At 38.1% G+C, this 12,463-nt stretch overlaps 2 protein-coding genes across 3 annotated transcripts; both read left to right on the top strand.

Annotated features, from left to right (window-relative positions):
* The first annotated feature begins 1,442 nt into the window (after positions 1 to 1,442).
* On the top strand, positions 1,443 to 4,288 carry LOC113698432 (protein trichome birefringence-like 19). Of its 2 annotated transcripts, XM_072057257.1 has the most exons (3): positions 1,668 to 1,954; positions 2,046 to 2,247; positions 3,326 to 4,288. In XM_072057257.1, the coding sequence occupies exons 1-3, from the start codon at positions 1,820 to 1,822 to the stop codon at positions 4,003 to 4,005; spliced, it is 1,017 nt and encodes a 338-aa protein (XP_071913358.1). In that variant the 5' UTR covers positions 1,668 to 1,819; the 3' UTR covers positions 4,006 to 4,288. The 2 variants fall into 2 exon arrangements, with proteins under 2 accessions (XP_027074055.1, XP_071913358.1); XM_027218254.2 differs by having other exon boundaries at positions 1,443 to 2,247; positions 3,235 to 4,288.
* A 3,452-nt stretch (positions 4,289 to 7,740) lies between these two features.
* Positions 7,741 to 9,856, top strand: LOC113698431 (xyloglucan galactosyltransferase XLT2-like). Its single transcript, XM_027218253.2, has one exon. It carries the CDS (start codon positions 7,868 to 7,870, stop codon positions 9,575 to 9,577), a length of 1,710 nt encoding a protein of 569 aa, XP_027074054.1. The 5' UTR covers positions 7,741 to 7,867; the 3' UTR covers positions 9,578 to 9,856.
* The last annotated feature ends 2,607 nt before the right edge of the window (positions 9,857 to 12,463 follow it).

Raw genomic sequence — 12,463 nt, 5'->3', positions numbered from 1 at the left:
TCCAATCAGTTATGAATGAATGGTTGAGCCGCGCCGCAAAAATGGTTTTGTTTTGACTTGGAGAAGAAGCTTTACCTATTCTTTCTTACCTTTCTAATTACAAGGACAGCAAAACTTAAAACAGGCGCACGCACGTGCGGATACAAAGAAATTCTAGTCGAACTTTTCTAGGCACGTTCGCCCGTTGAATTCTGTTGAGTTCGATAAATGGAAGGTTGTGGATTGTCTGTATTCAATGTATACATTTTTTTTTTGGGTTACCTTTGAAATCATAAATCATAATAGTAACAGGAACCTGAACTTGTGAAATGCCATATGGATGGTGAACATCCATTCTTTGATATATATATTTGTTCAATTGTTATTATTTATATCTACTTCAGTACTTCTACTCTAATCTATTCTGGGGTAATCGAACAGGGTACGGAAAATTGACTGGAACCATCGGATCATATGGTATATTACGCACCCATATGAATTTAAGGAAAACGACGACATTAAGTAATAACCTCTTATTCCATACGACATGCGGTGATTAACTACTCTGGTTATGCTACAGTAAAATTATTTGCTGCACAACCATTCTTTGATACGCTGCACTAAAATTATAATTTTTTTCTTTCCATTCTTGAATCCTGCGGGTTTAACTTTTGAGCCGCCAGGCAATTAATATGTGTATGCAGTAAGTAGACAAAATTTTTATTAGTAGTAGTAGTATTTACTTGCAGTCATATTTTAAGCTGGAGTAGTACTTGGGAACCGCGGATTAAATGGCCACACTAATTTCATCTTTGACTAAACGGGGATGGTTTTGAGTTTCAAGCTTCAACATGTCTGTTCTTGCAGCGGCAGAGGATATTTAATGCATATAAACATATGTGAGAAAAGAGGTCTTTTTTTTTTTTTTCTTTTTACCACTCAACCCAATCCTTCCTCTCTCGGAGAAGTTTATTAATCATGATCTCGACATAAATAAATATCTTTACAACAATCAAAACACTTTTACTCTTTTCAACCGAAAACAATACTTAAACACATTATATACACACACACATATATATATTCAACATGAATTGATAAATAAGAAACATGAATTATATATATATATTCAACATGAATTGATAAATAAGAAACAAATTTAATAAGTAAGTAATTACTTAATATAATAATCAATTACTAAATATAAAATTACTAAAAACTTAATTTGACCTAAAACCTGCTAAACAATAATATAATATAGAAACTATTATAATTATTAGGCTTGATTTAATATATGGCAAGACAAATTGTTGCTTTTGTAGCATGTACGAGTGAAGGGCTTTAATTTTAGTGGTGCTGTCTCACTGAAGTTTGTAATTTTTTTTTTTGAGCAGATTGAGGTTCTTAGTTAGAGAGCATGCTGGTCGTTTTCATGCAGGTATTCCTTTAATCCCCTGTACCGCTGCAGCCTTCCTTCTGTTCCCAATCCTTCTCTTTATTGGGGAAAGGAAAAGTCAATATTTGGAAAAGTTGAGTCGCACCGTTTATTTTCCCCCCTCCTGTTGTGTTATCATCATTGAAGTTATGAAACGCCAAGCCGGTGAGCTTTCCTTACAGCTAAAGCTAAGAAGGATACCTAAAGTAGCCACTTTCCTCATCGCCATAACTGTTCTTTTGTCTCTTGTCATTTCTGTGTATTCTCCTCCTTCATTCTGGTACAAGCTCGGCGAAATATCTGAAGCAACCCCTTCTCTCGAGGAGTCAACGATAAGGAGGCCTAAAGATCCCGAATGGCCGGAATCTAATGATACAACAAAGTCCAAAGAAATTCTAGGCGGCGATGAGCCCGGAAGCCACAAAGCAGCACAAGAAACAGCAGCTGCCGGCAGCACCAGGTCCTCATCAATCCCAAGCCCAAGCTCTCCTGCTCAGATTGATCATAGTTACAACAGGACAAATTCCCAGAATCCAACAGGTACTACTCAAGAAAACTACTGTGATTTGTTTTCAGGGGAATGGGTTCCCAACCCAGAGGCGCCATATTATACCAACGCCACCTGTTATAGGATTCAAGACCATCAGAATTGCTTGAAATACGCAAGACCCGACACGGGTTTCTTGAAATGGAGGTGGAAACCAGACGGGTGCGTGCTGCCAATCTTCGATCCCAACCATTTCTTGGAGCTGGTCCGAGGAAAGTCCATTGCCTTCATTGGAGACTCTGTCGCAAGGAACCATATGCAGTCATTGATCTGTCTCTTGTCCAGGGTAATTAAGTCCTCCCCAACCCGTTCACTATTACGATCTCTGATCTTCTTAATTAGTCTTTATTTAACCAATGGTCCTCACTGTTTTCAGTATGAGTAGAACTTTTTCTGTCGCCATTTCTGCTAATCTCAACGGAAAGAGGTCATTAGAATTTAAAGTCCATTTGGCCTGGTAGTTGTCCCTAATCCTTGTCAGGTGACGATGTCTCATGTTCTGGCACCCAAATGGTTTTGAATGTTTCAACACGGTTTAATTAAGACTTCAAAGTGAATATTCGTCGCATTCCTTTGGTCCGGTGAAAACGGTTAAGGTAATCGGCACCACCTACTGTTGGAGATTTTTATTGCATTTCCTTGGGAAGTTGCGGCTTTGATAGGCAGTTGCCGGTTAATTTTGGGTTTTTGAAACAAATTGAATGGCTGAGGAGTTTAGGATCTTCTAGTAAAATCACATATGGTGACTTGGCTAGTATCCCTTTTCTGGCTTCTGACATTTTAGAAGCTTATCCATACAAGACATTTGGCTGCCTTAGTCCATGGATTTTTCTTCTTAATTTTGCCAGGATGACATCTAGGAGCTGTAATGAACCACCTGCGTAAATGATCTGAACTACAAATCTGGGTCAGGCTAGCAAGGCAGGATTTATAAATGTCGACCATCCACTTCAGTATTCTAAGTTTGATAACTCTGATTATATATCAAAAAGAAACGGAAAGATTATATAATCTCTTTTTACATCTAATATGGTAAATAGGAAATACGCACTTTCGAGATGATGATGGCTATCGTCTAGATGGCAGATTGTTTCTAGTAAAAGCTCGAATTGATTTCTTCTACCAAGACTGAGACAGAGTAAACATTGAGAATATATCATTCACACAATTCAACCCAAAGAAAATACCTGGCTAATCAACCAACCAACTGGAAAACATCGTTAGTTTATGCTCTGTGGAAGTTGGGATTAAACATCTTTTCGTGTATATCCAGGTTCTTGATCCTCTGGATGTTTCTACTGGGAATGATGAGAACCAGCATTGGGTATACAAGGATTATAACTTCAATATTTCCATCTTTTCAGCTCCGTATCTGGTAAGGTCAGAAAAAACTGATCCCAACGACGTCACCCGCCCCTTCAATCTATATCTAGATGAGTTTGACGAGGACTGGACAACCAAGGTTGAAGGGTACGACTACATTGTTATTTCAGCTGGCCAATGGTTCTTCCGGCCAACCATTTTCTATGAAAATCGCACTCTGATTGGCTGCCTCGCCTGTCAACTGGACAATGTTGCTCGCTTGAGAATGAACTTTAGCTATGAAAGAGCTTTCAGAACTGCTTTCAGAGCCATTAACAGCTTAGCAAATTTTAAGGGCGTGACATTCCTCAGGACCATTACCCCGTCACACTTCGAAGGTGGATCTTGGGACAAAGGTGGAGACTGTGTGAGAACGATGCCTTATAAGAGGAATGAGGCTGTCTTGGAGGACTACATGGTAGAAATGTACGAGATTCAACGGCGGGAACTCAGAATCGCACAAGAAGAGGGAAGCAAGAGGGGTTTGAAATTTAGGTTGCTGGATGCAACACAACCCATGTTGCTAAGACCGGATGGTCACCCAAGCAAATATGGCCACTGGCCAAATGAGAAAATGGCTAATGATTGCGTGCATTGGTGTTTGCCTGGACCTATTGACACCTGGAATGACTTCTTGCAAGAGTTAATCGAAAGGGAGGAAGCAAGAAAATCATTGGTATAGGAGTAGTATTTGGGTATAATTCCTGGATTTCTTCATTTCGCAGAAACAGTTGGCGCAATTGGCCAGCCACAGCTAGTCAGCTACAGCCACATATACCAAAGAGATAATTTCAAGGAGACAAATGGATATTCATATTTTTTCCATCGTTTTGTAGTGGTGTTTTGTATTTTTTTCCTTCTTTCTCTAAATTGTTCATTAAAGATTGTTTTTTCCCTTCTCTATCGGATTCACCAATATCGTTCAGCGCCTTGGATTTGTATCATCTATACCAACTTTTTCGCAATCGTGAAATTCCAGTGCACTACGTTATAAAAATCACTGATCATGATCTACAGTTATCTGATCAGTGCGACCCTCAGTTTACATACACGTCCATTATAAGAAAAATGTTCATTAAAGGCAATCGATAAGCAATGGATGCTAATTGATCACCCATGCATCCACTCATGGGAATAAAGGCCGAAACACTTCCTTCTGTTAAACGTCACAGATTCTAGCTGTAAATGATATGTTGATTTTCTAAAGAATGTGTTGGTTCTATTGCTAGAGGATTTTTCTTTTGGGGCCGGGGGGGGGGGGGGGGGGGGGGGGGGAGTACTAATGGCTGTCTTGATCATCTTTGGTGCAAGAAGTAGCTCATTTGTTGTTGACTTGACAAACATCTTAGCACTTAATCTAATCATACATGTTTTTTTAAACCATAACTCATTTGTTGTTGACTTGACAAACATCTTAGCACTTAATCTAATTACACATCTTTTTCCATCCATTACACTGTCTGTTTGCTCTGTGATTCTTCACATGTTCCATTAATGTATGGTAGGTGGTAGAAGTGGCAAAATGGATAAATGGTTGATAAATGGTTTTAGTTAAATGGATAGTGGATCAAATTGATCCAATCCAATTAAAACCATTTAATAAATGGATCTAAATGGATGTCATTTAAATGGATAGTGTAAACCATGATCCATCCATTTATCCATTTACTCTCCCAAATTCTAAATTTAAGATTCAAATGTTTTTTCCCAAAAAATATAGATCCCCAAAGTTCTATCCTTAAATCACCTAAAACCTTTTGGTAATAACAAATGCTTGTACTACTACTCTATTTCAGTTCTTCATAAAATTAGTTTAGTTCCAAGAAAATTTAACTATTGTAGTCAATTTAACCTTTTGTCATTACTTTAAGTATCATTTTGAAAAGTAATGAACAATTAAGAACTTGGCTACATTTTTATAACTTTTGAATGAATTGAATATGGCTTTACAGTGAAAAGAAGTTTACGTTTCCAATTTTTTGCACTCCTGTTCAAGAGTGATGTCTTGAATAAAAGTGAATTCTAATCCGAAATCTTATGTTATTTGACAAGTAAAATATTTTCATCACATGTGAACGTAGTACCTAAAAATGTATGAAACTCCTTATTATACCATTGATATACAAGCTACCTTATATTACTTAGTAAATTAGGTGTCTTTTTTTTTTTTTTTTTTGGATAATTGGGTTGGGTGATAAGGGGAGAGGGATTGCAAGTATGAGAATTTGGGAAGAAAAAAAAAAGGGTGTCATTTACATATCTTAACCAATGTTGCGGGAACACTCGTTAGAAAAATTCTTTTTATAAATAAAAGAATTAAAAAAAAATATTTTGACACTGCATGATGCATTCTCGCTTTTTCTTTATTTAAGAATATAAATGTTTGCAATCATTACTACATGAGAGTTTAATTAAAAAAAAAACAAGAGTAGAGACTAAAATATAATTTTGAAAAGGATGGAAGAAGTCTAGGAACTAGAAGCAAATAAAATGCAATTAATGTTATTGGCAACTTAGAATGTGAGGAAGTTATGAAGGAAAGAATAGGTGGGCCTACAAAATTAATTTGACATATGAGAAAATTACGAAGAAAAGAATAGATGATCCCACAAGATTTTATTTCACATTTTTATAAATGTGTTTTCTATTTTTTAAGTTAAATGGATGTATATGGATAAGATGGATAATCCATTTAAATCCACCAATATAATTGGATTTAAATGGTTATCCATTTAAAACCATTGAATTTATATGGATCATCCAAATCCATTTAAGGTTGGTTTATATGGATGGATTGGTGGATATGAATCCATTTTGCCACTTCTAGTAGGTGGCATATATTAGGTGTAACTCAATTATTACTTGATGATAAAGAGTAAATCACAAGTTCTTAGGGCAACACGACATCTTGTAGATTATTTGGTCAAATATATTTGCTGACATCATCATTATAATTTTCAATACAATTTTTTATCTCACATACATCACATCACAAAAAGTGCTACAGTAATTATTCCAAATAATATTTCAAATAATACCCTATCCAAACAATATTTGGGAAATCGAAATCCAACTGTATTTGGAAATAGAGAATCTAGAAATTGGTAGCACCTTGACTTTTCCATACAAAAGAAACAAGGGATAACCAAATTGTACGCCACTAAGACAGGATAGTCTTTGCCCTTTTTGTTTGTTAATATAAGGGAAATGATTCGAGTTCGAAACTTCTCATTTGCATTCTTTCTTTCGAATCATTAAATTCATTTTTAAAATGTCCAAAACTGTTTTTTTTTTGGTTCTTTTCTTTCTTTAATATTCATTTTCACTCATTTGTAGAAAGAATCATTAAATTCATTTTTAAAATGTCCAAAACTGTTTTTTTTTTTTGGTTCTTTTCTTTCTTTAATATTCATTTTCACTGATTTGTCAGCAGCTCCCTGAGTGAAGAACTCACCTCATCAATATACAGTTGATGCCTAACATGACATTTTTTATGAGTTATAATATTATTAACGTGCAAGGCTGTAGAATTAATGGGAGAAAATAATCACACAAGAAATACATGGGAGAGAAGAGATGAATAAACGTAATTACTGACAATAATTTCTTTAATATCTCAAACGGAAGAAGAACAAGAAACTAACAACTACCCTAACAAGTTGGTAATTTATATTTAACAAGTAGCCGCCTGTCTATGGCTGATAATGTTTGAACAATTAGAAATTACCATACGAGTAACCGTTTAATAAAATATCAATTACTCAACTAAAAAAATTACTAAAAACTTGATTTATTCTGCTCAACCGGCTTATCATTGGGGGAAAGAATAAAATAAAAGGAAGCAATTCATATCGAACGTCTTTGTTTGTTCTTTCTTTCTTTTATAAAGGAGAGAAGATGCCTCCTTCCAGCCAGTAGTGGCTTCTTGCGTTCGCCTAAACTAAACGGTGTAATTTTGTGACAAATGTCAATCCCTCGTGATTCGACAGTGAAGATGAATGAGACAATCGCGCAACGGATCTTCTGTCCCACATTCTGTGCCACTCTCTGTCCCACTTTTTATTATATTGTTATTTCTCCTTCATAAACATCATGTTTTAATTCCTTTTTGCTTCCTTAAGATCCAATAACTATTAATTAAGTAAAAAATAAATACAACAGCTTCAAAAAAGTAATATATAATAAAAAATTAAAAAATATAGCAAAAAATTCATAAAAAATCTAATTTTTTATGCATTTTGATTTCTTGAATTTGTTAAATTTTGTGTATTACTCAATTAATAGTTATTGGATCTTAAGGAAGCAAAAAGGAATTAAAACATGATGTTTATAAAGGAGAAATAGCAATATAATAAAAAATGTGACAGAAAGTGACACAGAATGTGAGACAGAAGATCCGTTGCGAGACACTCGATTGGTGCGAGCACATCGTAATACAATGCCCGGTACAAACACAAATTTTATACGCAATCCACAAATATTGACCCTACTCGTTGCAGACAGACTTGTATCATTCTCTAATTCATCCGACAACAGTTGGTTTGATGGTGTTTGCGCCAGAATTAGTCTCGTCGGTTGAGATTAACGTTTTAACAAAAACTAACACGAGGAGCATACGCAATTACGCATATGCAATTTGCACTCCCAAGACGAGACGAAGGCCAAAAGAGAGGACCAAAGCCACCACTTCAGATCAGAGTCGGAGCAGAATGCTTCCCCTTTCCAATTCCTCGTCACAAGTTAAGGACCGCGGTGTCCATGGGAATCCCAAGCGTACTATTACTGCGTTCGATTTCAAGAAGGCACTTAATTTTGTCCGCTCCCATGTTTCTTTCCACCAATTCGCATGGGCCCTCATTCTTTTTCTCTTGGAATTTTGTATCTTCCTAGCCTTCACTGCCACCACTCGTGCTCCCAGTCCTCCCACAGCCGCCGACCGATTGTCGCCCGTCCGTCGTCCCCAGCTCCAGGGGACGCCGCCGGAACAGGTTAGTCAACAGCCGCTGGTTCCTCCCCATCATCCCGATGACCGAGCACAATGCAAGTATGGAAGGGTTTATGTATACGACCTTCCTCCAATTTTCAACAAGAAACTGCTGGAGAATTGCCAGGATTTGGACCCCCGGAGATCCCAGTGCGCGGCGGTGTCCAACGACGGGTTCGGACCAAACGCCACTACGCTCGCCGGCACGGTCCCGCGAGAGCTCGCTCATACTTGGTACTGGACCGACCTTTTCGCCGGCGAGATTATCTTTCACGCTCGGATTTCCACCTACAGGTGCAGAACCATGGAGCCAGAATCGGCTGCGGCATTCTACGTGCCCTTTTACGCTGGGCTGGCGGTTTCCAAGTATCTGTTCACAAACTACACTGCGAAAGAGCGCGATGCTCCGTGCCAGAATTTGCTCCGGTGGATCAAGGGCCAACCGCATTGGAAGAGATCCAACGGTTCTGATCATTTTCTTATGCTGGGGCGTAGTTCGTGGGATTTTAGACGGGCCCGCGATGGAGACTGGGGGACCAGCTTCCTCCTCATGCCCCTCATGAGACAAATGTTCCGCTTAACGATAGAAAAGAGCCTTGGCGACCCACTGGAAGTCAGCGTGCCCTATCCCTCCGGATTCCATCCCCGGACCACCTCCGAAGTTGGGCAGTGGCAGGAATTTGTTCGGAGTCGTAAACGGTCGAGCCTCTTCACGTTTGTTGGCGGAAAACGCGGGTATATCAAGAACGATTTCAGGGCTTTGTTGCTGGATCAGTGTTACGAGGAGTCGGATTCGTGCAACGCTGTGGACTGTGCCAAGACCCCATGCTTGGACGGCGCTTCCTCGGTCCTGGAGGCCTTTCTGGACTCGGACTTTTGTCTGCAGCCCAGGGGGGACTCGGTCACCAGGAGGTCCACGTTCGACTGCATGCTGGCCGGCTCCATACCCGTTTTTTTCTGGGAGGGAACCATTGGGGGCCAGTACGAGCTGTACATGTCTGATCAAACCGAGTCCTTTTCGGTCTTCATCCACCGGAATAAAGTGAGGAACGGGACTTCGATAAGGAAAGTGTTGGAGGGATACAGCAGGGAAGACGTCAAGAAGATGAGGGAGAAAGTGATTGACATGATCCCGAGGATTTCGTACGCATTTCCAGCTGCGGAGGGAGGATTGGGCAATCTCAAAGATGCCTTCGACATAGGCGTGGAGGAAGTGCTGAGAAGAATAGTCAAAAATGCCAATCCATACGGGTCGGGACCCGTATCATGAATGAGATCACGTTCCCAGAGTAAGTCGATGGCTACGGACGACAACGACCCCCGCCGCCCCGGGGGGGGGGGGGGTTGGGGGTGCACTCAGCAACTCACGGCTTTATTTTTTCTGCCATACATACTTTGATTGTTTTGTTCAATTACTTATTTTTTTTCTCTTTTTTCAAAGTGAATTCGTAACCATTTTAGAAAAGGATGTATGAGAGACATCACACTCGCTTTTAAATAGCATGTCAAATTGTTATCTTAGGTAGTCTTTATTGAGTGTATTTGGATAGGAGAGGAGATTACTTGAGATATTCTTTGAAATAGTTACAGTAACGTCACTTTTCGTGATGCGATGAATATGTAAGATAAAAAGGTGATTGAAATTAAAAAAAAAAAATGATACAGCCAAATAAATGTTGATTTGGCGAAACTTAGCTATACAACTTGCACTTCAAAGTTCAAACACCATGCTTCATTCAGGTAGGCCTTGTCTGAATGGTTTCGCCTCCACTTTATCTAACATGTAGTTCACTGAAAAACCTGTCAGGATATTTTGGGCTGCGCCCAGCCTCTGCTCTCTCTGCATACTTCCATCTGGGCTTTGTCACCAGTTTAGGTATGGTTTCATTTCCAGACTCGTCCTGTTCCAAAATTAGCAATAGGTACTATTTGAAGTGTAGGAATTTCGTTTTGTTTGCAAGACAACTAGTGCTTACCGGTCAGTTGAGCAGAGCAGACACAGTTGTTCTTGCATCATTTTTTTTGGTTTCTAGGGAGATCTACGGCTTATGCTGCCCATTTTGGTGAGGCTGAAAACCCTGTTCTGCTAATAGATTTTTTTGTCCCAACAATTCTCAAGTTTCTTCCAATACCTTTAAATCCTTCATTAGTTGCTAGATTGATTTAACACGTATTCATTCATAACCTACTCAGCAACGCGTGCCATCTTCAAATGGGAAAGAAGATTAGAGATCGATTGGTCACTCCTGTGAGAATATGAAAACAAAAACCTCCCAACTATGAATCCTTCCTCGCTTTTTGCCCGTGCCGTTGGTTTCGTGCATAAAGCTTTGATGGGAGATATGCGGTGGTCTTGATTTTTGACGTTAACGCCAGTTCAGCTGCTACGCACCTCCAGCGAAATTCTTCAGTCTGTATTTGATTACTACAGAAAGGAAAATCTAAGCCAGCCAATATTGAAAGCAACTGGCTTTAGAATTTTCATGTTGTCCATATTGTGCATCGTTCATTTGACAAGTAAACAAACACATGACACGGATTAATTACCCGAACTTGCATCACTCAAATATTAGCTACTGGATGGGAATGAAACGATACAGCTTTCTTTTTCTCCCATTTTTTTTTTTCCTTTCTCCCTTTTTTCGGTGGCGTAAGATTTCAGCCAAACTCAGCAATGTCAACCATTTACATTCCGTGTGCTGAAATTGTCGGTGAAGACTAAAGAAAGTAAGAATGGAGAGGGTTAGGTGCCCTCTAAATTTTTTTTTTTTTTGTCAATCTTTAACTCGCATGTCTAAATCATTTATCAAGTTCTATCGTGTATTCCTAGAGTTTTAACTCCATTATTATCAATCCCTCTTTCTTTCGGGTTTGGATTATAGATTGGATACCCTTTACCCGTTAATATAAATAATTCAAAAAAAAAAGTGTATTAATTATCATCAAACTACAATTAATATATACATGTTAAATTAACACATTACTTGAAATTTTAAATTTCAATAGAGTTAAAATTATATTTCATTGGACTATAAAATTGAGGCATGTGTGTTTACATATATGTATATGTGTGTTTATGTTTATGTATATATATGTATGTATACATTGAGTTCCTAGGGTTCTCTTATCAAATCCTGTCCGATTGTTTGTTGTTAAGCGCTCGTCAATATCAAATCTTAATGGATTACCCCTCAATCGTTTAATCGGATTAACCTTCGGGTTGAATATCAGCGGATCTATTGGACCTTACCTTGACTGCTGCCATCCCTAAACAAAAGTGATTCCTAGCAAAGTACGTTTTTTTTTTTTCTAAAGACGATAACTGTTGTATAACCTAATCTATCTTACACTAAGGGGGAGGGGCAGATCTAAAGAGGTCCAGGAGTAACCCGGAGGGGATTGAATCACCACCGAACTAGACGGATGCACTATGCATCCATTTGAATTTTTTGAAACCAACCCACTTTAAATGTAGCATTTGGTGGGAGGCAAGATTTGAAGCAAAGCACGTACTTGTTTATGATTAATTGGCTTTGAAGATTTAAAATATACTATACAATTTTTAAAATAGTTGTGTACTCCCGTACATCACGCATACAAATAAAACAACATGTAGACAAATGTTCTAACAGCAAAAGGTTGTCAAAAACAAAATCTAACAAGAAGTGACCCTACGTCATGATGATTGAAGTTGTAGTGCTTTACTTTTTTTTTTTTTTTTTTTAGACGATAACATTGTATAACTTAGGCTTAGTTTGGGAGTTTAGGATAGAAAAGAAAAGAAGGGAAAGCTTAAATTATGAAAGAAGAGAAGAGAAGGGAAAAGATTGTTACGTTGTTTGGGAATTTTGAGAATTAGTGGAATGATTTTGGACATAGAAGTCATTAAATATTTGTTCAAAACCTTTTTAAGGACAAAATAGGCATTTTAAAAAAAATATCAAGCTTTCTCCAAACTTTCTTCCCATTTCTTTCCTATTTGGGAGGAAGCAATTTTTTAACTATTCATCTTTCCATTTCTTTTCTTTTTTTTCCAACTTAAAACTAACAAATGAAGCAAAAGTAAACTTTCTCTTCTTTCCCTTTCTTTTCTATCCAAATCTTTCACTCCCAAACGAACCCTTAATTTATGCTACACTAAAGGGGAGGGGGCGAA

The sequence above is a fragment of the Coffea arabica genome, chromosome 7c (genome assembly GCF_036785885.1).
Source record: "Coffea arabica cultivar ET-39 chromosome 7c, Coffea Arabica ET-39 HiFi, whole genome shotgun sequence".
In the NCBI taxonomy this organism is placed as follows: domain Eukaryota; kingdom Viridiplantae; phylum Streptophyta; class Magnoliopsida; order Gentianales; family Rubiaceae; genus Coffea; species Coffea arabica.
The sequence above is the reverse complement of the archived record's forward strand: the minus strand, read 5'-3'. Positions and strand labels throughout refer to the sequence as shown.

Bases quoted from the DNA above. Each gene is read 5' to 3' on its own strand.
- LOC113698432 (XM_027218254.2), top strand. From the start codon at position 1,564: ATGAAACGCCAAGCCGGTGAGCTTTCCTTACAGCTAAAGCTAAGAAGG. The intron at 2,248-3,234 runs GTAATTAAGTCC...GTGTATATCCAG, and splicing joins TGATCTGTCTCTTGTCCAGG to GTTCTTGATCCTCTGGATGT.
- LOC113698431 (XM_027218253.2), top strand. From the start codon at position 7,868: ATGGTGTTTGCGCCAGAATTAGTCTCGTCGGTTGAGATTAACGTTTTA.